The sequence below is a fragment of the Mobula birostris genome, chromosome 10 (genome assembly GCF_030028105.1).
Source record: "Mobula birostris isolate sMobBir1 chromosome 10, sMobBir1.hap1, whole genome shotgun sequence".
Classification (NCBI taxonomy): domain Eukaryota; kingdom Metazoa; phylum Chordata; class Chondrichthyes; order Myliobatiformes; family Myliobatidae; genus Mobula; species Mobula birostris.
In genome coordinates this window covers 11,015,584-11,040,075 of record NC_092379.1, presented here as the reverse complement: position 1 = coordinate 11,040,075, position 24,492 = coordinate 11,015,584, and the positions used below count along the sequence as shown (strand labels likewise).

General features: G+C 47.9%; 1 protein-coding gene across 2 annotated transcripts in view; it reads left to right on the top strand.

Annotated features, from left to right (window-relative positions):
- Positions 1-18,824, top strand: part of b9d2 (B9 domain containing 2) — a 29,553-nt gene extending 10,729 nt beyond the window's left edge. The window contains exons 3-5 of one of the 2 annotated variants that reach the window (XM_072269906.1): positions 4,095-4,220; positions 14,104-14,398; positions 16,713-18,824. In XM_072269906.1, coding sequence (XP_072126007.1) covers positions 4,095-4,220; positions 14,104-14,398; positions 16,713-16,719 — 428 coding nt within the window. In that variant the 3' untranslated portion in view covers positions 16,720-18,824. Of the gene's footprint in view, positions 1-4,094; positions 4,221-14,103; positions 14,442-16,712 lie in introns of both variants that reach the window. The other variant, XM_072269904.1, reaches the window with a different exon arrangement.
- The last annotated feature ends 5,668 nt before the right edge of the window (positions 18,825-24,492 follow it).

Sequence of the window (24,492 nt, the reverse complement as noted above, 5' to 3'; positions counted from 1 at the left end):
TTTCTCTATTTCATGACTATTTGGAGAAGACGAATATCAGAGCTGTATTGTACATACATACTTTGACAATGAAATAAACCTTTGAATTTTTAAGAAAATATAAGACATTGGGGCAGAATTAGGCTATTCGGCCCTTTGAGACTACTCCGTCATTCCATCATGGCTGATTTATTATCTCTGTCAACCCCAGTCTCCTGCTGTCTCCCTGATCTTTGACACTCTGACTAATGAAGAGCCTATAAACCTCCACTTTTAAAAATACTCAGTGACTTGGCCTCCATAGCCATCTGTGGCAATTAATTCTGCAGATTCCCTCCCCTCTGGCTAAAGAACTTCCTCCTCATCTCTGTTCTGAGGAGGCTGTGTCCTCTGTTCCCTGACTTCCCCCGCTATATGAAACTATCGATGAGGGCAGTGCAGTTGATGTAGTCTACATGGACTCCAGTGAGACCTTCGGCACATTGGATCCGAAGCTGGCTTTGCGGTGGGAGAAAGGGTGGTGACGGTAGTTGACAGTAGTGATTAGAAGCCTAAAATTAGTGGTGTACCACAAGGATTGGTGCTTCAATCATTATTGTGTGTCTTGTATAATAATGATCTGGATATGAACGTAAGAGGCATGATTATAAAGTTTGCAGATGTAAGAAAAATTGGTATTGTCAATAGTGAGGTGGATAGCCTTGGGTTACAGAACAATTTTGATAATCTGGTAAACTAGGTGGAGCAGTGGCAAAAGGAATTTTAAACACGAAATTCTGCAGATACTGGAAATCCAGAGCAACACCCCCAAAGTGCTGGAGGAACTCAGCAGGTCAGGCAGCATCTATGGAAAAGAATAAACATTTGACCTTTCAGGCCAAAACCCTTCATCAGGGCTGGAAATAAAGGGGGGAAGATGGCAGAATAAAAAGGTCGGAGGAGGAGGACAAGCTGGAAGGTGATAGATGAAGCCAGGTGGGTCAGAAAGGTAAAGGGTTGGAGGATAAGGAATCTGACAGGAGAGGAGAGCGGACCATGGGAGAAAGTGAAGATGGAGGGGCACCAAGGAGAGGTGATAGGTAGGTGAGGAGAAGAGGTAAGGGGCCAGAGTGGGAATGGAAGAAGAGGGAAGTAGGAGGGGAAAAGGGGAGGGGGAAGAGAAAACAGAATTATCAGAAAGAGAAATCGATATTCATGCCATCAGGTTAGAGGCTACCTGAGAGGGGCCTCATCTTGGGGGAAGAGGACACCATGGACCAACATGTTGGAACAGGAATGACGAAAGGAATTAAAATGGTTGGCCAACGGGAAGTTCCGCTTTTGGCAGATGGAGCGGAGGTGCTCGACAAAGCAGTCCATCCTGATAATTGTGAGGCGATGCACTGCAGGAGATCTACAATGTATACTGTGAAGGGCAGGTCCGAGGTACTGAGGGAAAAAAAGAGACCTGTGAGGGTTTATCCTTAAAAGTGGCAGCACAGGTACGTAAGATGGTCAATAAGGTTTGTTGGGAGTTTGTTATCATGGGCATAGAATATAAGACCATGGACGACAAGGTTGAGTATTGGTTAATGCAGTTGCTTTACAGTGCCAGTGATCACCGGTCAGCATTTAATTCCCACAGCTGTCCGTAAGCTGTCTGTCTGCATCTTCTCCCTGTGTTTGTGTGGGCTCCCTCCGATTACTCTGGTTTCCTTTCAACGATACTCCAAAGACGTATGGTTAGAGTCAGTAAGTGGCTGGCACTGGAAGCATGGGACGACACTAGCAGGCAACCCCCGACACAATCCTGGCTGATTTGACTTGACACAAATAATGTTTGCTCTATATCGTTGATTGCACCTCACGAGACAATTAAAGGTAATATTTAAATCTTTGGTCTTTAGAAAAGTGAATACCACATTTGGAGTACTGTGTGCAGTTCTGGTCATCGTGCTGTAGGGAGAACGTGAATGCTCAGGGTGCTTCCTGGGATGGAGTGTTTCCGTTCTGAGGAGAGACTGGATAGGCTGGTGTTGGAGCGGAGAAGACTGAGGGGAGACCTGATGAAAGTATACCAAGTTGTGGATGGAGAAACCTTTCTTCAAAACTGATGTCTAAGATCAGAGGGCTTTGGTTTAAGGTAGGGCTCCCCAACTGGGGGGTCCATGGACCTCTCGCCTAATGGTAGTGGTCCATGCCTTTCTTTAAAAATTTTAATTAAAGGTTGTCATGAGCCTTGTGGCCCATCAGGCCGGTGTTTATGCCGGTTTCCGTGGTGTGAAGTGATTGAGAGTACGAGACTCCCCCCCCCCCCCCCCAAGATAGGACGTCAGTCTATCGCAAGGTGAACCCCCAGCATTTTTGCCGGTACCCATCCTCAGCTGGGTAGACTGGAGCATTGTGTGGTTAAGTGCCTTGCTCAAGGACATGCACGCTGTCCCGGCCGAGGCTCGAACCCACAACATTCAGATCGCTAGTCCAATGCCCTAACCACTCGACCACGTGCCACACTTTCTTTAAAAATAAAGGCTGTGAACTCCTGTTTCAAGGTGAGGCGTAAGAGCGCATCTGGAGAAGTTTCTTCTCACCCAGAGGGTGCTTTCCAGTCTGGACACACTGCCTGAGAAGGTGCTGGAGGCAGATACTCTTACAACGTTTGTAAAACTTTGCAACTCCTCCCTTGGAGGGTCAGACACCCTGAGCCAATGGGCTGGTCCTGCACTTCTTTCATAATTTCGTGGCATAATTTACATATTACTATTTAACTATTTATGGCTTTATTACTATTTAATTATTTATGATGCAACCGTAATGAAAACCAATTTCCCCCGGGATCAATAAAGTATGACTATGACTAATATTGGAACAAGCACCTGATTGATTAATTGGAGATACAGCGCGAAATCGGCCCTTCCAGCTCTTCAAGCCGCACCGCCCAGCAACCCTCGACAACCCCAATTTACCCCCAACCTAATCGGGGGACAATTTACAACAGGGGCTCCCCACCTTTTCTGTACCATTAACCGAGGGGTCTGTGGATCACAGGTTGGGAACGCACTAATTAACCTACTAACTGGCAACACACATCAAAGTTGCTGGTGAACGCAGCAGGCCAGGCAGCATCTCTAGGAAGAGGTGCAGTCGACGTTTCAGGCCGAGACCCTTCATCAGGACTAACTGAAAGAAGAGATAGTAAGAGATTTGAGAGGGGGAGGGGGAGATCCGAAATGATAGGAGAAGACTGGAGGGGAGCGGTGGAGTCAAGAGCTGGACAGGTGATTGGCAAAAGGGATACGAGGCTGGAGAAGGGAGAGGAGGCTTCCCGTCCCATGATCCTCTCCCTTCTCCAGCCTGGTATCCCTTTTGCCAATCAACTTTCCAGCTCTTAGATCCACCCCTCCCCTCCAGTCTTCTCCTATCATTTTGGATCTCCCCCTCCCCCTCCCCCTTTCAAATCTCTATCTCTTCTTTCAGTTAGCCCTGACGAAGGGTCTCGGCCTGAAACGTCGACTGTACCTCTTCCTAGAGATGCTGCCTGGCCTGCTGCGTTCACCAGCAACTTTGATGTGTGTTGCTTGAATTTCCAGCATCTGCAGATTTCCTCGTGTCTGCAACCTACTAACCAGTACATGTTTTGAACCTTGGGAGGAAACTGGGAGAAAATCCACACATTCTGCAGGGAGGGCATACAGAGACTCCTTGTCGAGGATGCCAGGACTGAACTCTGAATGTGACGCCCGAGCTGGATAGTGTCGAGGAACCGCTGCTCCTCAGTGGCGTCCGCACTTGAATCACAAAGACCTGGAAGGCTGCAGACCAAGTGCTGCTCGACTGGATTAGTTGAGGTGTACGCTCGACTGTAAGCCTGCTGTACAGTTAGGCCTGCATCGTTGCCAATAATATGCCTGCCTGACCCATTCAGCACTTAAAGCAGAGTTTTCTATGAATTCACTTTGTACAGGAAGGGCCTGTTCATTTCTGATTGACTCTGTGGTTCTACTAACAAGATAGCGAAAGGCTAAGTATATGTTTGCTGTTTCTTTTTAACTTCCTCTGACAATGTCTATGCTAACAGAGTAACCAAGTCCAAGTTCTGGGTGCTGTATTTACGATCGACTTCCTTCTCTCTGTAGGGTGTGCTTGGAAGCTCCTCTCCGGTTTAAAGGAAGGGCAAACACAGGTGGACAACCCAGTTAACAAGGAGATGACTTACTGGTCCCACCCTATTGATGTGCACTACGCAACTAAAGGTCTTCAAGGTAAGTTGCTTTTCCCCCAGCTGAATTTTGTTTATGTCTTGTTAACTCTAGGATATCAGAGAGCACTCCAGGAAGCTATTAGGCTCTTCTTTCTGTTCATCTCAGAGGTGAGACCTTTACTGAGGTGGTCACACCCAGAGTGCAGGCTTCAAAACTTCAAAGTAAAGTTTATTACCGGATTACATGCATGTCACCACATACAACCCTGAGATTCTTTTTCCTGTGGGCATAATAAGCAACAGGATCAGTGAACAACAAACTGTGCAAATGCAAATATATAAATAGCGATAAATAAGGAGAACATGAGATAATGAGATAAAGAGACCTTAAAGTGAGATCATGGGTCGTGGCTGCACCAGAAATGGAATGAGTGCAGTTATCCCCTTTTGTTCAAGAGCCTGATGGTTGAGGGGTAGTAACTGTTCTTGAATCTGGTGGTGTGAGTCCTGGGGCTCCTGTACCCTCTACCTGATGGCAGCAGTGAGAAAAGAGCATGGCCTGGGTGGTGAGGATCTTCGATGATGGGTGCTGCTTTTCTATGGCAATGTTTCATGTAGAAGTGCTAGTGGTTGGGGGAGCTTTGCCTGCGATGTGCTGGGACGAATCCACTATCTTTTGTAGGGTTTTGTAGCATTGGTATTCCTGTACCAGGCCGTTGATAGTAGATGGAGAAGTAAGGGGAGTAAAGCAAGCAGTCAGGGTTCATTCCTCTCAGTGGTATCTATTCCTCTTTGGTTATTGCTTTGGGGGTGGGGTGGAGTGTGGATGACCTATCAGGGCACGTCAGCACTGTGGCCAGCTCTGAGACTCAGCAGAGAAGGGTAAAGTCAGGGAGAGCGATCTTGATAGTTAAGGGGATGGACAGGAGGTACTGTGGCCACAAAAGGGACGCCACCATGGTGTGTTGTTTCCCAGGTGTTGGGCACCAGAATGTCTCGGAGCAGCTGCAGAAGATTCTGAAGCGGGAGGGTGAGCAGCCAGTGGTTGTGGTGCACGTTGGCATCAATGGCTTGGGTAGAAAGTGGGAAGAGGTCCTGCGCAGTGAGGATAGGGAGTTGGGGAAGAGACCTCTAAGGTAGTAATCTCTAGATTACTCCCAGTACCACGTGTTTGTCAGGGCAGAAAATAGGATGGTAGTGCTGAGGAACTGGTGCAGGGGGGCAGAGTTTCAGATATTTTGGATCATTGGGATCTCTTCTGGGGAAGGCATGATCTGTACAGAAAGGATGGATTGCACCTGAACCCGGGGGTGGGGGGCAGTTGGTATACAGGTAGATACGGTGTGTAGTGAGACTGTTAGGATGGACAGGCAGATGACAGGGTAAAATTGTAGTCGGTGGGATGAGATGAAATGTAATGTGGGAGGAAAATCAAAGAGGGTGAAGAGTACAGGACTGAAGATGCTATATATTTGAATGTACATAGTTATGGAATAAAGTAGATTATCTTGCAGTGCGGTTAGAGATGGGCAGGTATGACGTTGTGGGCATCACTGAGTTATGGCTGAAAGAAGATTATAGTTGGGAGCTTAATGTCTGAGGATACGTATTGTATCAAAAAGGACAGGCAGGTAGGTGGAGGGTGTGGGGTAGTTCTATTGGTAAAAATGAAGTCCTAAATCCATGGAAAGAGGTGACATAGGATTGGAAGATGTAGAATCCTTGTGAGTAGAGTTAAGAATCTGCAAGGATTAAAAAAAACTTTGATAGGGATTATATACAAGTCTGAACAGTAGCTAGGATGTGGGATATAAATTACAACAGGAGATAGAAAAGACATGTATAAAAGACAATGTTACAATGGTCATGGGGGATTTTAATATGCAGGTAGATTTGGAAAATAAGGTTGGTGCTGGATCCCAAGAGAGAGTATTTGTAGGATGTCTACAAGATGGATTTTTAGAGCAACTTGTGGTTGAGCCCACTAGGGGAAAGGCAATTCTGGATGGGGTGTTGTGCAATGAACCCAGGTTTGATGAGGGAGCTTGTGGTAAAGGAACTTTTAGGTGGTAGTGAACATAATATGATAGAATTCAAGCTGCAGTTTGAGTGGGTGGAGGTGAAGTCAGATGTATCAGTATTAAAGTGGAGTAAAGGGAATTACAGAGGTTTGAGAGGGGAGCTGGCAAAAGTTGATTGGAAGTGGACATGAGTGGGGATTGCAGAACAGCAATGGCTGGAGTTTCTGGGAGCATTTTGGAAGGCGCAGGATAGATGCTTCCTAAAGGAGGAGAAGTATTCTAAAGGCATGATGACGCAACAATGGTTGAGGAGGAAAGTCAAAGAAAGCATAAAAGAAAAAAAAAAGGCATATAATACAGCAAAAATTAATGGGAAGTTAGACAATTGGAAAGCTTTTAAAAACCAACACAAAGCAACTGAAAAGCCCTAAAGAGAGAAGAGATGAAATATGAAAGTAAGCAAGCTGATACTATAAGAGAGGATACAAAAAGTTTTTTTTCCAATATATCGAATAAAAGAGGGGTGAGAATGGATATTGGATTGCTAGAAAATGATGCTGGTAGCAATGGGGGACAACTTCAGTATTTTGTGTCAGTCTTCACTGTGGAAGACACTAACAAAGTACACAACCCTGAGATTCATTTGGAGTCTACTGAGTCCTTCAGAAGATCGTGAAATTACCAATTGGTTTAGATGGTTCAAAAGTGCGTTACCTAAAAGGAAATTACAAGCTGCAGATTGCAGTGAGAGTAGTGGAGTGTTGACGGCTCTGGGCCTGTACTAGTTGGAATTTAGAAGTATGAGGGGGTGGGAATCTCATTGAAAACCATCAAATACTGAAAGGTCTATTTAGAGTGGATTTGGGGAGGATGCTTCCTATAGTGGGTGAGTCAAAGAACAGGGGTGAGAACCTCAAAATAGAAGAATATTTATGCAGAAGAGAGATGAGGAGGAACCACTTTAAACCAGAGGTTGGTGAATCTGTGGAATTCATTGCCACGGACAGTTGTGGCAGCCGTATCACTGAGTATATTTATGCGTTCTTGCGTAGTCAAAGGTTATGGGGAGCAGGCAGCAGAATAGGGTTGATCAGCCATGATGGAATGGCAAAAGAGAGTCGATGGGTGGAATGCCCTAATTTTGCTCATATTCCTTATAGTTAAATCCTTCTCCAAGAGGATCACAACCATGTCGTTGGGTTTGGAGACTCGCATGCCTCAATGACCCGGAGAGCTATGTTGGCTGGAGTCAGGGGCTTTATGCTTTGGCTCTTGGTAGGGTCACCCATGCCAAACAGGTCAAAGGGTAGAGGCCAGACTAAGAGTGGTCCAGATTCAGGGGATGAGCTCGGGGCTAACAAGCCTGACCAGTAAAACAAAATTGTTAGGAAACCAGCAATGAAGAATCCTTCTATATCCGTGTATAGCGGTTTTCCCGAGTCTCTGCCCGGGACTTGTGTGACTGACAGTAGTGAAAACCGTGAGGAAGCGACTGGCACGATGAACTCCCCCAGAGATGGAGGACCTTCAGTGCTGCCCTAAATGCCAGTGGTGTAATGGAAAGTAATAATGGTTATATCGTACCTATAGAAATATAGTCACACAGAATGGAAACAGACCCTTTGAACTGCCATCTCCATCTCAACCATACTAATTCCATTTACCACCACTTGTTCTGTAACCTTCCATTCCCTGGTGATTTAACTCTGCATCTAGTTACTTCTCAGATATTGTCTCCATCACCCCCTCAGGCAGTTCAGGATGTTCCAGGTTCCAGCCATCTTCTTCCTGAGATCCCTTCTGATGTTATTTACCAGATCCCTTCCCTCCCACCTCCCGTTTCTCCTGCCCCAAACCTCTCCCCTCTACTTTAGGCACCTGTGTTCAGATAAGAAGACCCTGATGGGAGCTATTTACAAACTTCCTCATCTTAACCCATATACCTTTGGAACGTGGGAGTAAACCAGAACACCCGGAAGAAATCACAGGGAGAAAGTGCTTCCAGCGGCAGGAATGGAACCAGAATGTGGTCTACAAATTGCAGTGGGAGATAGAAAAAACATGTCAAGAAAGCCAATGTTACGTTAGTTGTGGGGGGACTTCAATATACAAATAGATTGGGGAAAATCAAGTTGATACTGGTTACGGGGAGAAGGCAGGAGATCAGGGCTGAGAGGGAAATGGATCAGCCATGATAAAATGGCGGAGCAGACTTGATGGGCCAGATGGTCTACTTCTGCTCCTATATCTCATGGCTAGCTCTCCGACTAACTCCCTATCAGGGATGGTACAGTAATGTGGCAGACAGTGCAATGGTTTTACAGTGCCAGCAGTCTCTGATTGGGGTTTCATTCCTGCTGCCACTGTAAGTATGTTCTCCCCGTGACCCCATGGGTTTCCTCCCATGTTCCAAAGACGTGTGGGTTAGGGTCGGTGAGTTATGACACTGGAAGTGTGGTGACACTTGTGGGCTGCTCTCTGATTTAATTTACATTTCACTGTATCTTTCATATGCATGTGACAAATAAAGCTAATTTAATCTAATCTACGAGGACCACCACCTTGTCATAGGGTTTGGAGGCTTGCGTGCCTCAGTGACCCATCACCTAGAGTCAGGGCTCTTGGTAGGGTCAAGGGTAGAGGACAGAGGTTCACCGGTCCTCCAGGTTCAGGGATTTAGCTCAGGTGGTTTGGAGGTTCCATAACAAAATTGTTACGGAAACAGTGATAAAGAATCCTTTGACATCTGAGTGTGATGGTATTCCTGAGTCTCCACTTGACAGTAGTGAAAACCGAGAGGAAGCTCCTGACATGATGAAGGAAGCCATGAACACCGCCAGAGATAGAGGACCTTCATTGCTGCCCTAAACGTCCGCCAGCGGCGTAACAGGCAGTTTAAACACAAAGCTCCACATAATTTTGTGCACCCCTGTTACGATCACCCCTTCTAGGGATTTCTCCAATACCACTTTTAACATTCACGGTGAATTTGCTTCAGATGGTATTTCGGTGACCATAATTCACTGCCAAATGAATTCTCTCCTTCACCCCTTTGTTTCCTTGGAGAATTAAGTTTGTGTTGTTGAAACGCTGACCATCCCATCATTGGAAACTCTTTCTCTCGATTTATACCCTTGGTAATTTGTATAGGGGTGGCCGGTTGGAGATGCAGTCTCTACCAAAGGTGCTCCTTCCCTCCACTACCATGCAGGTCACCCTTGGGCAAGGTGTATCACCTGCACCTGCTTAGCAACCCCGCTCCAAATCAGGGTCACGTGAAGCCGTGGGAGCAGCTGGTGGAGGAACTGTGCCTATCACAAGTTCTAGTTATGTGATCACTGCCGGCGAGCAGACAATCTTTGAAGAGTATTGATAATGGTTGGGGGTCATCCATCTTGTGAAGACACTGCCCAGAAGAAGGCAGTAGCAAGCCACTTCTGCAGAAGAATTTTCCGAGAACAATCACGGTCAAGGCCACGATCGCCCACGTCATATGACACGACACTTAATGATGATTGTGATGATGTAATTTGTATGTCTCTCTTGAGCAGCACATTGGCACAGTGTGCTGTCTCACTGCTCCGGTAACCCAGGTTTGATATTGGCTCAGTGGTGGAGTTTGCACTTCTCCCTGTGACTGTGCGTGTTTCTCGTACGTCCCAAATTGGCAGATGAATCAAGGTGGCGTCGATGGGCATGCGAGAGGGAAAGAGTTGCAGGGATGGGAAGGTTCAGAGAGCTGGCAAAGACTCGATGGACTGAATGGGTTCATACTTAATAAATTAAAATATCCCCTTTCTCCTTTGTACGTGGATCTAGATCCGTGGCTTGGCCTCCGCTCCACTTTCCTCTATTCCCTGTAACTCTCAACTTCCTTACAGACTAACAATCTGTCTTGGCTGTAAATGTATTCAGCTGTTGGGGTAGAGAATTTCAAAGACATAAACCTTTGAGGGAAGAACTTCCTCTCATCTCAGTCTTAAGACCATAAGATATAGAAGCAGAATTAGACCATTTGGCCCATTGATTCTGCTCCTCCATCATGGCTGATCTATTTTCTCCCTCAGCCCCAATCTCCTGCCTTCTCCCCTTAGCCCTTCATGCCCTGACCAATCAATAATCTGCCCATGACTTGGTCTCCACAGCCACCTGTGGCAAGGAATTCCACAGATTCACCACTGTCTGGCTAAAGAAATGCCTCTTCATCTCCGTTCTAAAAGGAAACATCCTCTCCACATCCACTCTATCGAGGCCTTTCACCATTCGATAGGTTTCAATGAAGTCACCCCTCATTCTTCTGAATTCCAGTGAGAAGAGGTCCAGAGCCATTAAACGCTGGGTGAACTCTTAATTTAATTTACGTATTCCATTTGATTCCCTCACAGCACAGAACGGTTCTCAGCAATGAATTATGCTCAAATCTGTCAAATGGACAATCAAAACAAAACCTAACTTGTAGCTTTTTTGCAGCTACTGCTTGCCAAATACAGCAGTCTGCTGGAGAGTTTGCCCCCATTCCCTTCACTCACACAGTGCTCAAGGTTCAATTAAACTGATTGAATTATGTAATTGATTCGTGGTTAATGAGCTGTTGTCCAGATAGGCCTGAGAGAAAGTTTGCAATCTTGTTTCCCATTCTGACAGAACAAAACCAGCAGAGAGAAAAGGTTAATTGAATAAGACAAAACAAGCGAAGCTTTTGACAAGTCATGTGCTTTGAAGTTCAGGTCTTTCTGCCTGTCAGAGCCATTAGAAGGGAGGAGAGAATGGGAAGAATTGTTGGGGAGAGGGAAGAAGGGAGCTTGCTGTTTGGAAAGGAAAACCTTGTGGCAGTTAATGAGGAAAAATCACTGCAGGCATCTCATAGAATTGTAAAATGCAGCTGGAGGCCATTGGGCCCGTCACAGCCATGCCAACAGTTCAAAGAACCACTGCACATCCCATTCATTCTTTATCAATCTTTTTATTAATTTGAAAAAAGTACAAATATGCAAACGAGGAGAATTATCTCAAATATCTATATCGATAACAATACATACAAAAGGTAAGATAAACATGATCAAGATCATACATAGTATTAATCTAATAGTATATATTAAAAAATAAAATAACAAATCCCATTCCTCTGGCCACTCCCTCTGTTCCTTGCTGCACCCTGTGGCACATCGGGTGACAACCTTGCCATTCCTTTAGCATTTTTGTCTTTTTTTTACTGAAGCTGAGTTGCTAGGTCAACGGATGGAAAGCGTGCAAGGAGCCAGCCGGATTTGAACCCAGGACCACTCTCCTCGAAGTCCGGTGTGGATGCCGCTACACTACCGACTGGTCAACTGCTGACCACTGTGTATATATTTTTATCTTAAACAGGGATTCTGTTCCCCCTTGGAAATTCTCATTGAATCTGCTCATAGAGTCTTAAGTCATAAAAAAGTACAAGACAGAAATGGGCCCTTTGGCCCAGCTAGTCCATGCCAAGCCATTTAAATTGCCTACTCCCATTGACCTGGACCAGGATCATAGCCCTCCATACCCCTACCTTCCATGTACCTGTCTAAATTTCTCTTGTGTTGAAATCGAGCTGGCATGCACCACTTGCTCTGGCAACTCGTTCCGCACTCTCACCACCCTCTGAGTGAAGAATGTTCAAAGGGAGAGCTCACTTGGCCTTTCAAGTCTGTCTTGCCTTTCAACAAAGCCATAGTTGATCTGTGATCTAACTGTAGCTCTCCATCTTAAGTTTAATGTTCCCCTTAAACTTTTCAACTTCCACCCTTAGCCCGTGACCTCTGGTTGTAGTCCTATCCAACCTCAGTGGGGAAAAATCTGCTTCCATTTACCCTATCTATACCCCTCATAATTTTGTATACCTCTCATCACATAAGACTTTGAATCATCTCCTCTACATCCTTAATGTAAAAGAAAATCTGTGTCCTTACTACTTTCCCCTTTCTATTGGGATCTGATTTGGAATAGAAGTTACCCAGCGCTTATTGTTGTGATGTACAGCTGCTGACTGGTGGTATTCTTTCCTAGACAGGAACCACCTGAGACCATCAGTGCCTTGAGCCTGCTCTTAAGATCATCCCTGCTCTACACTCAACACCTTTAGTCCGAACCCCTTAACACCAGTGGGTAGACAAAAACCTCCCAATCTTAATTTTTGAAATTAGCATAAGACCAGAGTGTTCCGAACTGGGTGTTTCCTAATTTCACCTCCGAAGGGACCTGTTTTCAATGTTTCCACTCAACCTCCCGTTCCTATGCTCTGCCACCAGTCGAAAGGGTTCCTCGTCATTTGTCTTCTAACTTGAATTCAATTAAAGTTTAATTGTCATTCAACCATATGTGAATACAGCCAAATGAGACAGTGTTATTCTGGGGTCAAGGTACAAAACATAGTACCAACAGTCACTCACAGCACAAAGTGCACACATAATATAGCAAGCTCAAATGGTACCACAATCACGTCAGAAACTCGCGCCATCGATCTGCAGTCAACCACAATAGAGTTTGTCTTCTGCCGAGCGACGACTGGGGGCAGCACTGACTCCAGCCTAGACGCCATGCTGCACCGCCCCGCCCCCGGTGGAGCGCACCGTCTTCCACACCGTCCTCACGTCTGCAAGAACTTAGCAATTTGCCACTGCTTGGTTTCCTGCATTTGAAAGACTGCCTAGGCTTGTGCTCCTGATCACTAGCCAACCTGCTCTGTTTTCGAACATGATAATGGAAGAGGTCACTTGGCCTTTCAACAAAGCCATAATTGATCTGTGATCTAACTGCAGCTCTCCATCTTAAGTTTCAGTATTATTGGTTATCAGTTAGATTTCTTTCACATGTGGGCACGTGGCCAAGTGGTTAAGGCGTTGGACTAGAGACCTGAAGGTCGTGAGTTCGAGCCCCAGCCGAGGCAACATGTTGTGTCCTTGAGCAAGGCACTTAATCACACATTGCTCTGCGACGACACTGGTGCCAAGCTGTATGGGTCCTAGTGCCCTTCCCTTGGACAACATTGGTGTCATAGAGAGGGGAGACTTGCAGCATGGGCAACTGCTGGTCTTCCATACAACCTTGCCCAGGCCTGTGCCCTGGAGAGTGAAGACTTTTCAGGCACAGATCCATGGTCTCGCAAGACTAACGGATGCCTTTAACTGCCTGTTACACCACTAGGGCAGCAGTGGAGGTCCTCCATCTCTGGCGATGTTCAGGGCTTCCTTCATCATGTCAGTACTCAGTTTTCAGTACTGTCAGTCATGCAAGTCCCGGGTGGAGACTCAGGAATACCGACACACTCAGATGTAGAAGGATTCTTCATTGCTGTTTCCGTCACAATTCTGTTTGACCAGTCAGGGTTGTTAGCCTTGAGCTGAACCCCCAAACCAGTGGACCACTCTTAGCCTGGCCTCTACCCTTTGACCTGTTTGGCATGGGTGACCCTACCAAGAGCCAAAGCATAAACCCCTGACTCCAGCCAACATGGAGGCACTGCAAACCCAATGACAAGAATGTTGTCCTGTTAGAGGATTTGATTTAAGATTTATGAATGAAGTGTCCATTCATTAGGGAACTTGTTACATAGATGAGCTAACGGGAGGGACCTAGTGGGTGAGAGGTGCTGTATTGTGGGTGCTGACTTCCCTATAAGTATAGTGGGTAATGCAGATGCACGCCCACACCCTTCCCAAAAAGCAGTCACATTTCTGCGCGCGTCTCTTGTGTCAGTTGTGTTACAGGAGAGGGTAACGATTGACCTAGGGTGCCTGCTTTCCTGGTTGCAAGCTCACTGTGGCATTGTTTTGAGTGGGTAGGGAAGAGGTTCTGTGTGTCAGTAGCGCACGGTACGTTTTAGAGGGGAGGGAGCAACAAGAAGAGGAAGGAGGAATCCTGGTCTTGGACAGCAGACTGACTCTGTTCCCCCCTCAGGCTGGCCCAAGCTCTTCCTGCAAGTGTGGCATCAGGACTCCTTCGGCCGGAGCGAGCTCTACGGCTACGGTTTCTGCCACGTCCCCAGCAGCCCGGGCTTCCACCAGTTGGACTGCGTCACCTGGCGGCCCCTGGGCACCTGGCAGGAGCAGCTGTCCCAGATGTTTGTTGGCGGCGGCCCCCAGCTGAAACACAGCGACCTGATCTACACCGGGGCTGACCGCTACCGGCTCCACACCGTGGCCATGGGCAAGGTCCACCTCCAGCTCAATATCATCCTCCGCAACTTTGACCGGTACGGGGTGGAGTACTGAGCAGCGAGCTGGCACCGTCGCAGGGTGAGGGTGTTGACTGGGCATGGCGGGCGGGGGGGGGTCTCTGTACGTTTCTCCTGACGCCCCTTGCCTGTGAGACAGTCTTCCTCGTGCGCAAGACCCTCCCAACTCCACTTCTGCTGCACCGAGTCCCCCCACACAGGCACGAAATAACAGCAAGTACAGGCCATTCTGGCTCTTCTAGTCTGCTCCGTTATCCGGGAAGATCGTGGCTTGTCCGATCCAGTCTCAGCCCTGCTACCCTGTCTGATGGTCAACTCTGGCACAAAGGTTTACCCACCTCACATTCCACAGCTCTCTTGGATCGATCATTCCTGATTCATGATCCTGAGAGAAGGAAACAACAGGAATTCTGCAGATGCTGGAAATTCAAGCAACACACATCAAAGTTGCTGGTGAACGCAGCAGGCCAGGCAGCATCTCTAGGAAGAGGTACAGTCGACGTTTCAGGCCGAGACCCTTTGTCAGGACTAGGGTCTCGACCTGAGAGAAGGACTTCCTTTTCCAGTAGACCTCAAGACACAGGAGCAGAATTAAACCATTTACCCTGTCGAGTCTTTTCCACCATTCAATCATGGCTGATTTAGTATCCCTCTCAACCCTATTCTCCTGCCTTCTCCCCGGAACCTTTGACGCCCTCACTAATCAAGAACTTATCACGCTCTGCTTTTAACATACCCAGTGATTTGACCTCCACAGCTGTCTGTGGCTACAGATTCACCACTCTCTGACTAAAGCAATTCATCTTCCTGTCTGTTCTAAAGGGATGACCTTCTGTTCTGAGGCTGTGCCCTGTGGCCCTCGACTCTCCCGCTATCGGAAACATCCTCTCTCCATGCACTCTATTTAACCTTGCAATATTCGGTAGATTTCAATGAAATCTGCCCCCCCCCCCCCCCCCGGCTCATTCTTTTAAACTCCAGCAAGTACAAGCCCAGAGCCGTCAAACACTTCTCATGGGTAACCCTTTCATTCCCAGGATCATTCTTTTAATCCCCCCAGCTGACCCTCACCAGTGGCAGCACATCCCTTTCTCAAATACGGGGCGCAAAACTGCTCACAGTACTCCAAATATGGTCTGCCCAATGTCTTAAGAGGCCTCAGCATTACATCTTTGCTTTTATTTTCGAGTCCCCTGGAAATGAGTGCTAACGTTGCATTTGTTCCAGCTTCGCTCCCCCATCTGAAACTATGCTCCCGCACTCCAATTCTGGGCTTTGCTACCGCAAATTACATCTCACATACGATAGTGAGAACAAACCTGATTCCGATCATAAACACGAGAAATTCTCCCGATAGCTACAAGTTCAGGATGCTGACAATCTTGATCAACACGCACAAAAGGCTGGAGGAATGCAGGGTGGCGCGGTAGCGTAGTGGTTAGCACGACGCTTTACAGTGCAGACGACCCTGGTTCGATTCCTGCCCGCTGCCTGTAAGGAATTTGTACGTCCTCTCCGTGATCGCGTGGGTTTCCACCGGGTGCTCAGGTTTCCTCCCAAGTAGGTTAATTGGTCATTGTAAACTGTCCCCGTGTTTACTGGGTGGAAGGGCCTGTTCTCTGCTGTATCTCTATAAATGAATAATAAATCAGACAGCGCAATAAATGAGCAGTTGTCGTTTCAGGCCGAGACCCTTCAGCTGATGATGGGTCGTGACCCAAGACGCTGACTGTTTACTCTTCTTCTTAGATGCTGCCTGACCTGCTGAGTTCCTCCAGCAGCTTGTGTGTGTTGAATCGGATTCTGGTTCTTCTCAAGATAAGATATCCTGTTGTCCTTCTCCGAATATTGTACATATCATTGAGAGAACCGGTGGACCACTCTTAGTCTGGCCTCTACCCTTTGACCTGTTCGGCATGGGTGACCCTACCACGAGGCCCTGACTCCAGCCAACATTGAGCCATGCAAGCCTCCAAACCCAATTACAAGCCTGTGGTCCTCTTGGAGGATTAGATTTAAGACTTAAAAATGAAGCATCCATTAAGATTGACTCTCCTCATAAACTCCAGTGGGTGAAGCTCACATCTTCCCTGAGCTTCCTCCAGTACAAGGATATCCCTCCTTGGGAAAGGAAACAAAATGAAAATTTAAAAAATGCTGGAAATCCTTAAGTAAAAGGGAACACTCAACCGATCAGGCAGCATCTGTTGAGAATGAACCATAGAGTTCATGTTTCAACTTGAATTTAAAATCTTGTAACTAACCTTTGTTCTGTCTAGTTTGGATGAAGGATATTTGATCTGATATATTAATTCTGTTACTCTTTCTGCAGAGGCTGAGCGTTTCCCGCATTCTTTTTGCTTTTGTGTGTGGTCTCATTACTGTAAACTTACAGACAGACTTCCTACTCCTTGCAATGAAGGTTTTCGCCTTGCTGAAATGGGCATTGATGGTCCAGCGATGACCCTGTGCCCAGCATACTAACCATTGCTGTGGGCTGCGACACTTCCGTTAAGTTGACACTGGTTCTGCTCCTGTGTGCTTGTTGCATTTGTAACTGCAAATTGGAATGCTTCGTGTCAAGTTGCTGAGTGATCATATCGCCTGTTTGGAACATGGTAGGCTTTGTGACTGACCCCTGCAGAGCTGGTAGCCGGACGGGTGGAGGAATATCACCGGATGTGGCCTTGTGTGGCTCGGTGATCCCAGCTAAGGATCTTGTGAGTTGTGACCAACTCATGTTATTGAGAATAACAGTAAACACTGTCAGTTTAACCCATGCAATCCCAGAATATAATTACCCCCAGTATTACATGCCTCTCATTATCTTGGTCCGTGGGATAAACACAAGCCGGACCTGATCAACCCTGGCTGGGTCACCTCAGGGAGGCTGTTTAATGGTTAGAGACCCGAAACACCCAATGACCCGAGGATGCATTACTGATGGTGCGTCCCTGTCCACACCCGGTTCGTTAAACCAAGTGGTGCCGGACCACGATAATGAAAGGCATGGGCCAGATTAAACTGGCTCCACTACACCACCCTATCCACCATATCACCTCGTAGCTCACCACACAAATCTCCACAACCTTACCTCTCCCAGCCCCACACGTAGATCCGCCATTCCTACCCTCAAACCTAAACCCAAGCTCCAAAGGGGCCACACCCCCACTAACCCGGGCCACACCCCCACTAACCGGGCCACACCCCCACTAACCGGGCCACACCCCCACTAACCCGGGCCACACCCCCACTAACCCGAGCCGCACCCGGATTAACCCTGACCACACCCCCACTAACCCGGGCCACACCCCGATTAACCCTGGCCGCACCCAGATTAACCCTGGCTGCACCCCCACTAACCCGGGCCACACCCCGATTAACCCTGGCCACACCACACTAACCCTGGCCGCACCCAGATTAACCCTGGCCGCACCCCCACTAACCCGGGCCACACCCCGATTAACCCTGGCTGCACCCCAATTAACCCGGGCCACACCCCCACTAACCCGGGCCACACCCCCACTAACCCGGGCCACACCCCGATTAACCCTGGCCACACCCCCACTAACCCTGGCCGCACCCCGATTAACCCTGGCCACACCCCCACTAACCCGAGCCGCTCCCCGATTAACCCTGGCCACACCCCCACTAACACTAGGCTCACCCCGATTAACCCTGGCCACACCCCCACAAACCCAGTGACCTGTGTCAGGAGGGGCAAGTGTTGGACCTGGTTAGTGAAGCCGGGGGCCAGGTCAAAGTGGCAGGGTTGCGATATACTGAATCTCCAGTGACGAGATCAAAAAGCACAAAGAGGGATGATTCTCCCACTGCCCGAACACTTTGCTTTTAAATCCTCCCCAGTGATGTAATTGGACTGAGGATGACTCTTCCCACCAGCGGCACAGGTGAAAGACATCCTTTGAGGTGCCCGGGTGCCTCACTGAGAGTTGTGTCTGTGGACACGTAACCCCTTGTCTGTGGATCCACAATTAATTTCTGTAGAGCTGATCCAATGGAAATAAATACCAGAGGACAGGGAACATGGTCACATCGCTTTACCACACAAAGCTAGGATCTGACCATGATGTCATTCAGAAAAGCAATCAATATTGTGACCAAGTAAATGGTAAGGAATGATTTCGCACTCAAAGCAATCAAGTTCTTTTACTCCCTGCTGGTTCCTTCCTCTCTCTATCTCTCAGATATGCCCTCCCCCACCCCCTCGATCTCCTCCTCACCCACACACCCTTCTCCCTCTGTTTTGGGCACTACGACTCCTCACAAACCGCACCGGACTCATTGTCTCTACCTGTGACTGGTCTGTGCAGTACAACCTATAATATAGAGTTTTATATTAGAAATTTATTCCTCTGTGTAAAAGTATTTTATAAAATATGAGATTGATACGTGCATTGTATTGTGTATAACTAAATAAATACTGAGTCTTTTTAAAAAATGGATTTGTTTGTTTGAAGGGTTGAAAGACTTGTGAAAGACTTCGGGGCACTGTTCAGTTTTTAGTGTGAGAACCTCGTTAAAATCCAAACTCAAGCCAGAGCCGTCGTCCCAGAAATGGGTTTACAGTGGTGCCACAGTTGTAGGAATGTTGGGGAGAATAGTTACCTGCTTTGCTCCTTCTATTCGAATTATGGCCTTTATTCACGTCTCCGGTTTGCAAGTATTCTTTGTTTTTAAAAATGACTTATTTTTATTAAAAGCAGCAAAAAAAAAACTTCCTTAGTAACACCCACAAAATGCTGAAGAACTCAGCAGGTCAGGCAGCATCTGTGAAGAAGACTAAACAGTCAATGTTTTGGGCCGAGACCCTTGGTCAGGACTGGAAGTAGGCCAGACATGCTAGTGCCAGCCTTTTCAAAGTTCAACGTACATTTTATTATCAAAGTATCTATCATATACAACCTTGAGATTTGACTTCTTGCAGACAGCCTCAAACCCCACATCCCCCTCCCCCCCCCACGGCTGAAGGGCAACTACTGCTCCCGAACCTGGCAGCGGTGGCACTGAAGCACCCTGCACTTCCTGCCCAGTGATAGTGGCGAAAGGAGAGGGAGACCGGTCAAATACAGGCAGCTGGTGCTGAACGCCCCTTCATTTCCCACTCTCTCTCGATTTTGCAGAAGACTTCAAGTGAACTAGTGGGCACAGCAGGCTGCCCTCTCCAGGGACACCTCAGCATGAATGTACCCTGGGGAGCGACGCAGGGAGTGGGGATAGACTACTTCACCCCAATAAATAACAGCTTGGACTCGTGAATGGCCACCTTGGTCGTGTCCAGGAGCAGATCGATTGGGAGGTCCTCTGACCAACCCACTGCCCCTCCACACTGGGTGCACAAATATAAGAAACCTGGGGTCTAAGTGCAGCCATAACTTGAAGAGCAGCCCTTTTGAATACTAAGATCAGGTGCGACCTTGCACAGGGCACAAACATCACAGATATCCTGCCATTGCTACATGGATATAAATTCACTACGGTCACCTTGCTCTGCAATACGCTTTTATTTTGCTCTAATAGTGTTCTTTCAAAGTTTAAAAACAAATTTTATTATCAAAGTACCTATATGTCACCATATACAACCCTGAGATTTAGTTTCTTGCGGGCATATTCAGTGAACCTATAGAATAATTTATTGAGGCAACATGGTAGTGTAGTGGTTAGCACAGCGCTTTACCAGTGACCTGGATTCCACCCCCGCCACTGTCTGTAAGGAGTTCGTACCTTCTCCTCTTCACCGTCTGGGTGCTCTGGAAAGACCCTCATCACCTATGTCATATGACACAGCACATAAGGAACAAACTGCTGACTTTGTCAGCTTCACACGAGCAAGGAATCGCCACTGCATCCTGACAAAAAAAAAAAAATATATATATATATATATCTGACGTCATTGGCATCAGTTTCTTCTCGAGGCTTCTGCCGTAAGTTGGGTCACCATCTCACAGCTCCGGTAACTCAGCTTCCATCCTGAAGCCCGGTGCTGTCTGTGTGGAGTTTGCAGCTTCTCCCTGTGGCGATGTGTTTCCCTCCTGTGTGCTCACATTTCCTCCCAAAGACGTGGGTTGGTCAATACATTCGCCAGTTATGTGCCATGTTGTATCTGTGTCATGTGACATCATCATTATGGTGTGTCGTATGACCATCATTGCTGTCGTATGACATCATCGTTATGTTGTCGTATGATGTCATTATTATGAGCTGTGTCATATGACATCGTTATGAGTTGTATGGTCATCATCTGTCATATGACATCATTATGAGCTGTGTCGTATGACATCATCGTTATGAGTTGTGTTGTATGACGTCGTCATTATGAGCTGTGTCATATGACATTATTGTTATGTCATATGATGTGGGTGACCATAATTGTTCCACAGAAGTGGTTTGCCATTGCCGCCTTCTGGGCAGTGTCTTTACAAACCCCAGCCATTATCAATAGAGAGAAGAGAGAAACTGCCTTTAAACTCACGAGAGATCATAGGCCATCAACTTTTTTCTGCTGATGTTTCTGTAGCAGGCAATTTACGAGGTCGAGTTGCTAGCTTGACGCTCAACCCAGTACAGATGGAAAGCGTGTCTGGGGAGCCGGCTGGATTCGAACTCGTGAACTTCCGCCCCAAAGTCCAGCGCTGATGCCACTGTGCCACCAGCTGGCTTAGCCAATATCAATGCTCTTCAGAGATTGTCTGCGGTGGTCACATCACCAGGACTTGTGGTGTGCACCGGCTGCTCCCATGGCTTCACATGACTCTTATCAGGGGGCTACACCTTGCCTAATGGTGGCCCATAGGCTAGTGGAGGGAGGAGCACCTCACACCTCCTTTAGTAGAGACCCAGTTAATTATCCAATTAATTAAACAGATGGCGAGAGACGGGTTTTGATGGGAAGGCTATACGATTACTCTGAGAGCCAGCACACACATAAAGGGCTGAATGGCCTCGCTCTGGCAAAAGTATTGCTCTATGTACTTTACCGTGCTCTACCTGCCTCACCTGCCCTCCTCGCTAACCCCCGTACTCCACCTGTGTCCCTTCCTCTATTTCGCTCTTGCTCTGTACAGACATTTCATTCTCTGGCACTGTTTACCTCTGTCTGTCTGTTTGGCTCAGAGGCCTGTACACCTCACTAATGCAAATATCTAATCAGCCAATCACGCGGCAGCAACTCAATGCATAGAAGCACACAGACATGGTCAAGAGGTTCAGTTGTTGTTCAGGCCAAACATCAGAATGGGGGAGAAATGCGATCTAAGTGACCTTGACCGTGGAATGACCATTGGTGCCAGATGGGGTGGTTCGAGTATCTCAGAAGCTGCTGATCTCTGCAGCACTGTAGTGTGATCACAACGCTTTGCGGTACAGACTCCTACCGTTGCCTGTAAGGAATCTGTACGTTCTCCCTGTGACTGCGTGGGTTTCCTCCGGGTGCTCCGGTTTCCTCCCACAGTCCAACGACGTACCGGTTGGGAGGTTAATCGGTGATTGTAAATTGTCCTGTGATTAGGCTGGGATTAGATGGGGGATTGCTGGGTGGTGCAGCTCGAAGGGCCAGAGGGGTTTATTCCATGTTGTATGAGAGCACAAGAAACAGGAGCAGGAATCGGCCATCTGGCCCGTCCAACCTGCTCCACCATTCCATGAGATCATGGCATCTCCACCTCCCGGCCTAATCCCCAAAATCCTTAATTCCCCTACTGTGCAAAAAAACTCAACAAATAAATGAATAAATCTCCTGGGATTTTTGCGTGCACCAGTCTCTAGAGCAGGGGTTCCCAATATTTTTTATGCCATGGACCCCCTACCATTAACCGAGGGGCGGGGGGGATCCGTGAACCCCAGGTTGGGAACTCCTGCTCTAGAGTTTACAGAGAATGGTGCAAAAAAATAAAACAAAAATACATCCAGTGGTGGTTTTGTGGGTGTTAATGAGAGAGGTCAGAGGAGAACGCCGAGCAGACTGCTTCAAGCTGACAGGAACTCAGATAACCACGCATTATAGCAGTGGTGTGCAGAAGAGCAGCTCTGAACGCATAACATGTCGAGACTTGAAGTGGACGGGCTACAACAGCAGAAGATCAGGAACATGCACTCAGTGACCACTTCAATAGGTACCTATTAGAATAGAACAGAACTCTATTGTCATTGTGGAAGACAATGAGACTGCGATACTACTCCAGATATTTACAATGCATGCGGTACAGTTTGGCTAAAAAAAAAATTAATACCACTCCATACCACTCAGAGGCCATTGGCAAGCCAGGGTCGGGCATTATTCAGCTGCCCAGCAGCCCTCGGGAAGAAGCTGTTTTTCAGTCCTACAGTCTTGGCCAAGATGTTTCTGAATCTCCTGTCAGATGGCAGGAGATTGGACAGAGAGTGTCCGGGATGGGATGGATCTTTAATGGTGTTACAAGCACGCCATAGGCATCGAGGGTTGCCTCCAGTTCCGGTACTGAAGTGCTGAGCCAGCCTAATCGCCCCTGCCGGTGCTTGGCCGCTGAGTAAATCTCCATAAGGCTTTCTTCTCTTGCTGTTCTCAAACCCGGAGCCCGCTGAGACAAAAGGAAGCCAGCTAACGCGGCCTTCGGTCCGAACTAAGTGGGACTACTGCGATTGGTCCACGGATCGAATAGCCTTCGTCCTCATCCTCCAAGAGGACTGCAACCTTGTGGTGGGGTCTGGAGGCATGCGTGCCTCAGTGAAAATGCTCTGCAGGTGCTGGGGTCAAAGCAACACTCACGACATGCTGGAGGAACTCAGCAGGTCGGGCAGCATCCGTGGAAACGATCAGTCAACGTTTCGGGCCGGAACCCTTCGTCAGGACTGAAGAGGGAAGGGGCAGAGGCCCTATAAAGAAGGTGGGGGGAGGGTGGGAAGGAGAAGACTGGTAGGTTCCAGATGAAAAACCAGTTAAGTTAAAGATAAAGGGGCAGGGGAGGGGAAGCAGGGAGGGGATAGGCAGGAAAGGTGAAGAAGGAATAGGGGAAAACACAATGGGTAGTAGAAGGAGGCGGAACCATGAGGGAGGTGATAGGCAGCTGGGAGAGGAGGCAGAGTGGAATAGGGATAGGGGTAGGGAGAGGGAAGGAATTACTGGTCTGGAGTCAGGGCCTTGAGCTTGGGCTCTTGGTAGGGTCAACCATGCCAAGCAGGTCAAAGGGCAGAGGCCAGACTAAAAGTCCTTCAGGTTTGGGGGTTCAGCTCAGGGCTAACAACCCCCGCTGCCAAAACAAAAATTGTTACGGAAACAGCAATGAAGAATTCTTCTGCATCTGCGTACGACGGTGTGGACGGACAGAGGTGGGGGACCTTCGGGAGCTGCTCCAAACGCAAGCGGCGTAACGGGAAGTAAGCAAGCAAAGACTATTGAACGTTTGTGTGAATACGGCTACATTTCTAAAAACAAAACCACCGAGGCCAGCATTCTCCCGGGAGATTCCCGGAAAGGATCCTACTTCTGTGCAAGAACTTGAAAAGAAGAATGATAACAAGATTATTTCCTGTTTGTATCCGTGCAGTTATCAGTTCCATCGGCCTGATCTGCCATCACCAGTCACTGCGGTGCACGGCCGGACTCGCAGACCCGGTGCAGCAAGTCCCCGCACGGACACCAGGGGGCAGTCGCACGCCACGAACCGGGATGAACCTCAAGCCCAAACCCGAGAGACTCTGCGGACGCTGGAAATACAGAGCAACCGACACGCAAAATGCTGGAGGAACTCAGCAGGTCAGGCAGCATCCGTGGTAATGGATGCACAGTCGAGATTTCGGGCCCAGGCCCTTCCCCAGGACCGGAGAGGAAGTGGGGAGACGCCGGAGAAAGAAACGCTGGGAGGAGGGTAGCAGGAAGGTGGGTGGTGAAACCAGGTGGGTGGGAAAGGTAGAGGCTTGCAGAGGAAGGAATCTGATCCGAGAAAGGGAAGGAGAAGGAGCACCAGGGGTAGGTGATAGGCTGGTGAGGAGAAGAGGTAAGAGGCGAGAGTGGGGAGTAGAAGGAGAGGGAAGGGAGGGTGACTTTTACCAGAAGGAGAAGTTGATGTTCATGCCATCAGGTTGGAGGCTACCCAGATGGAATATGAGGTGTTGTC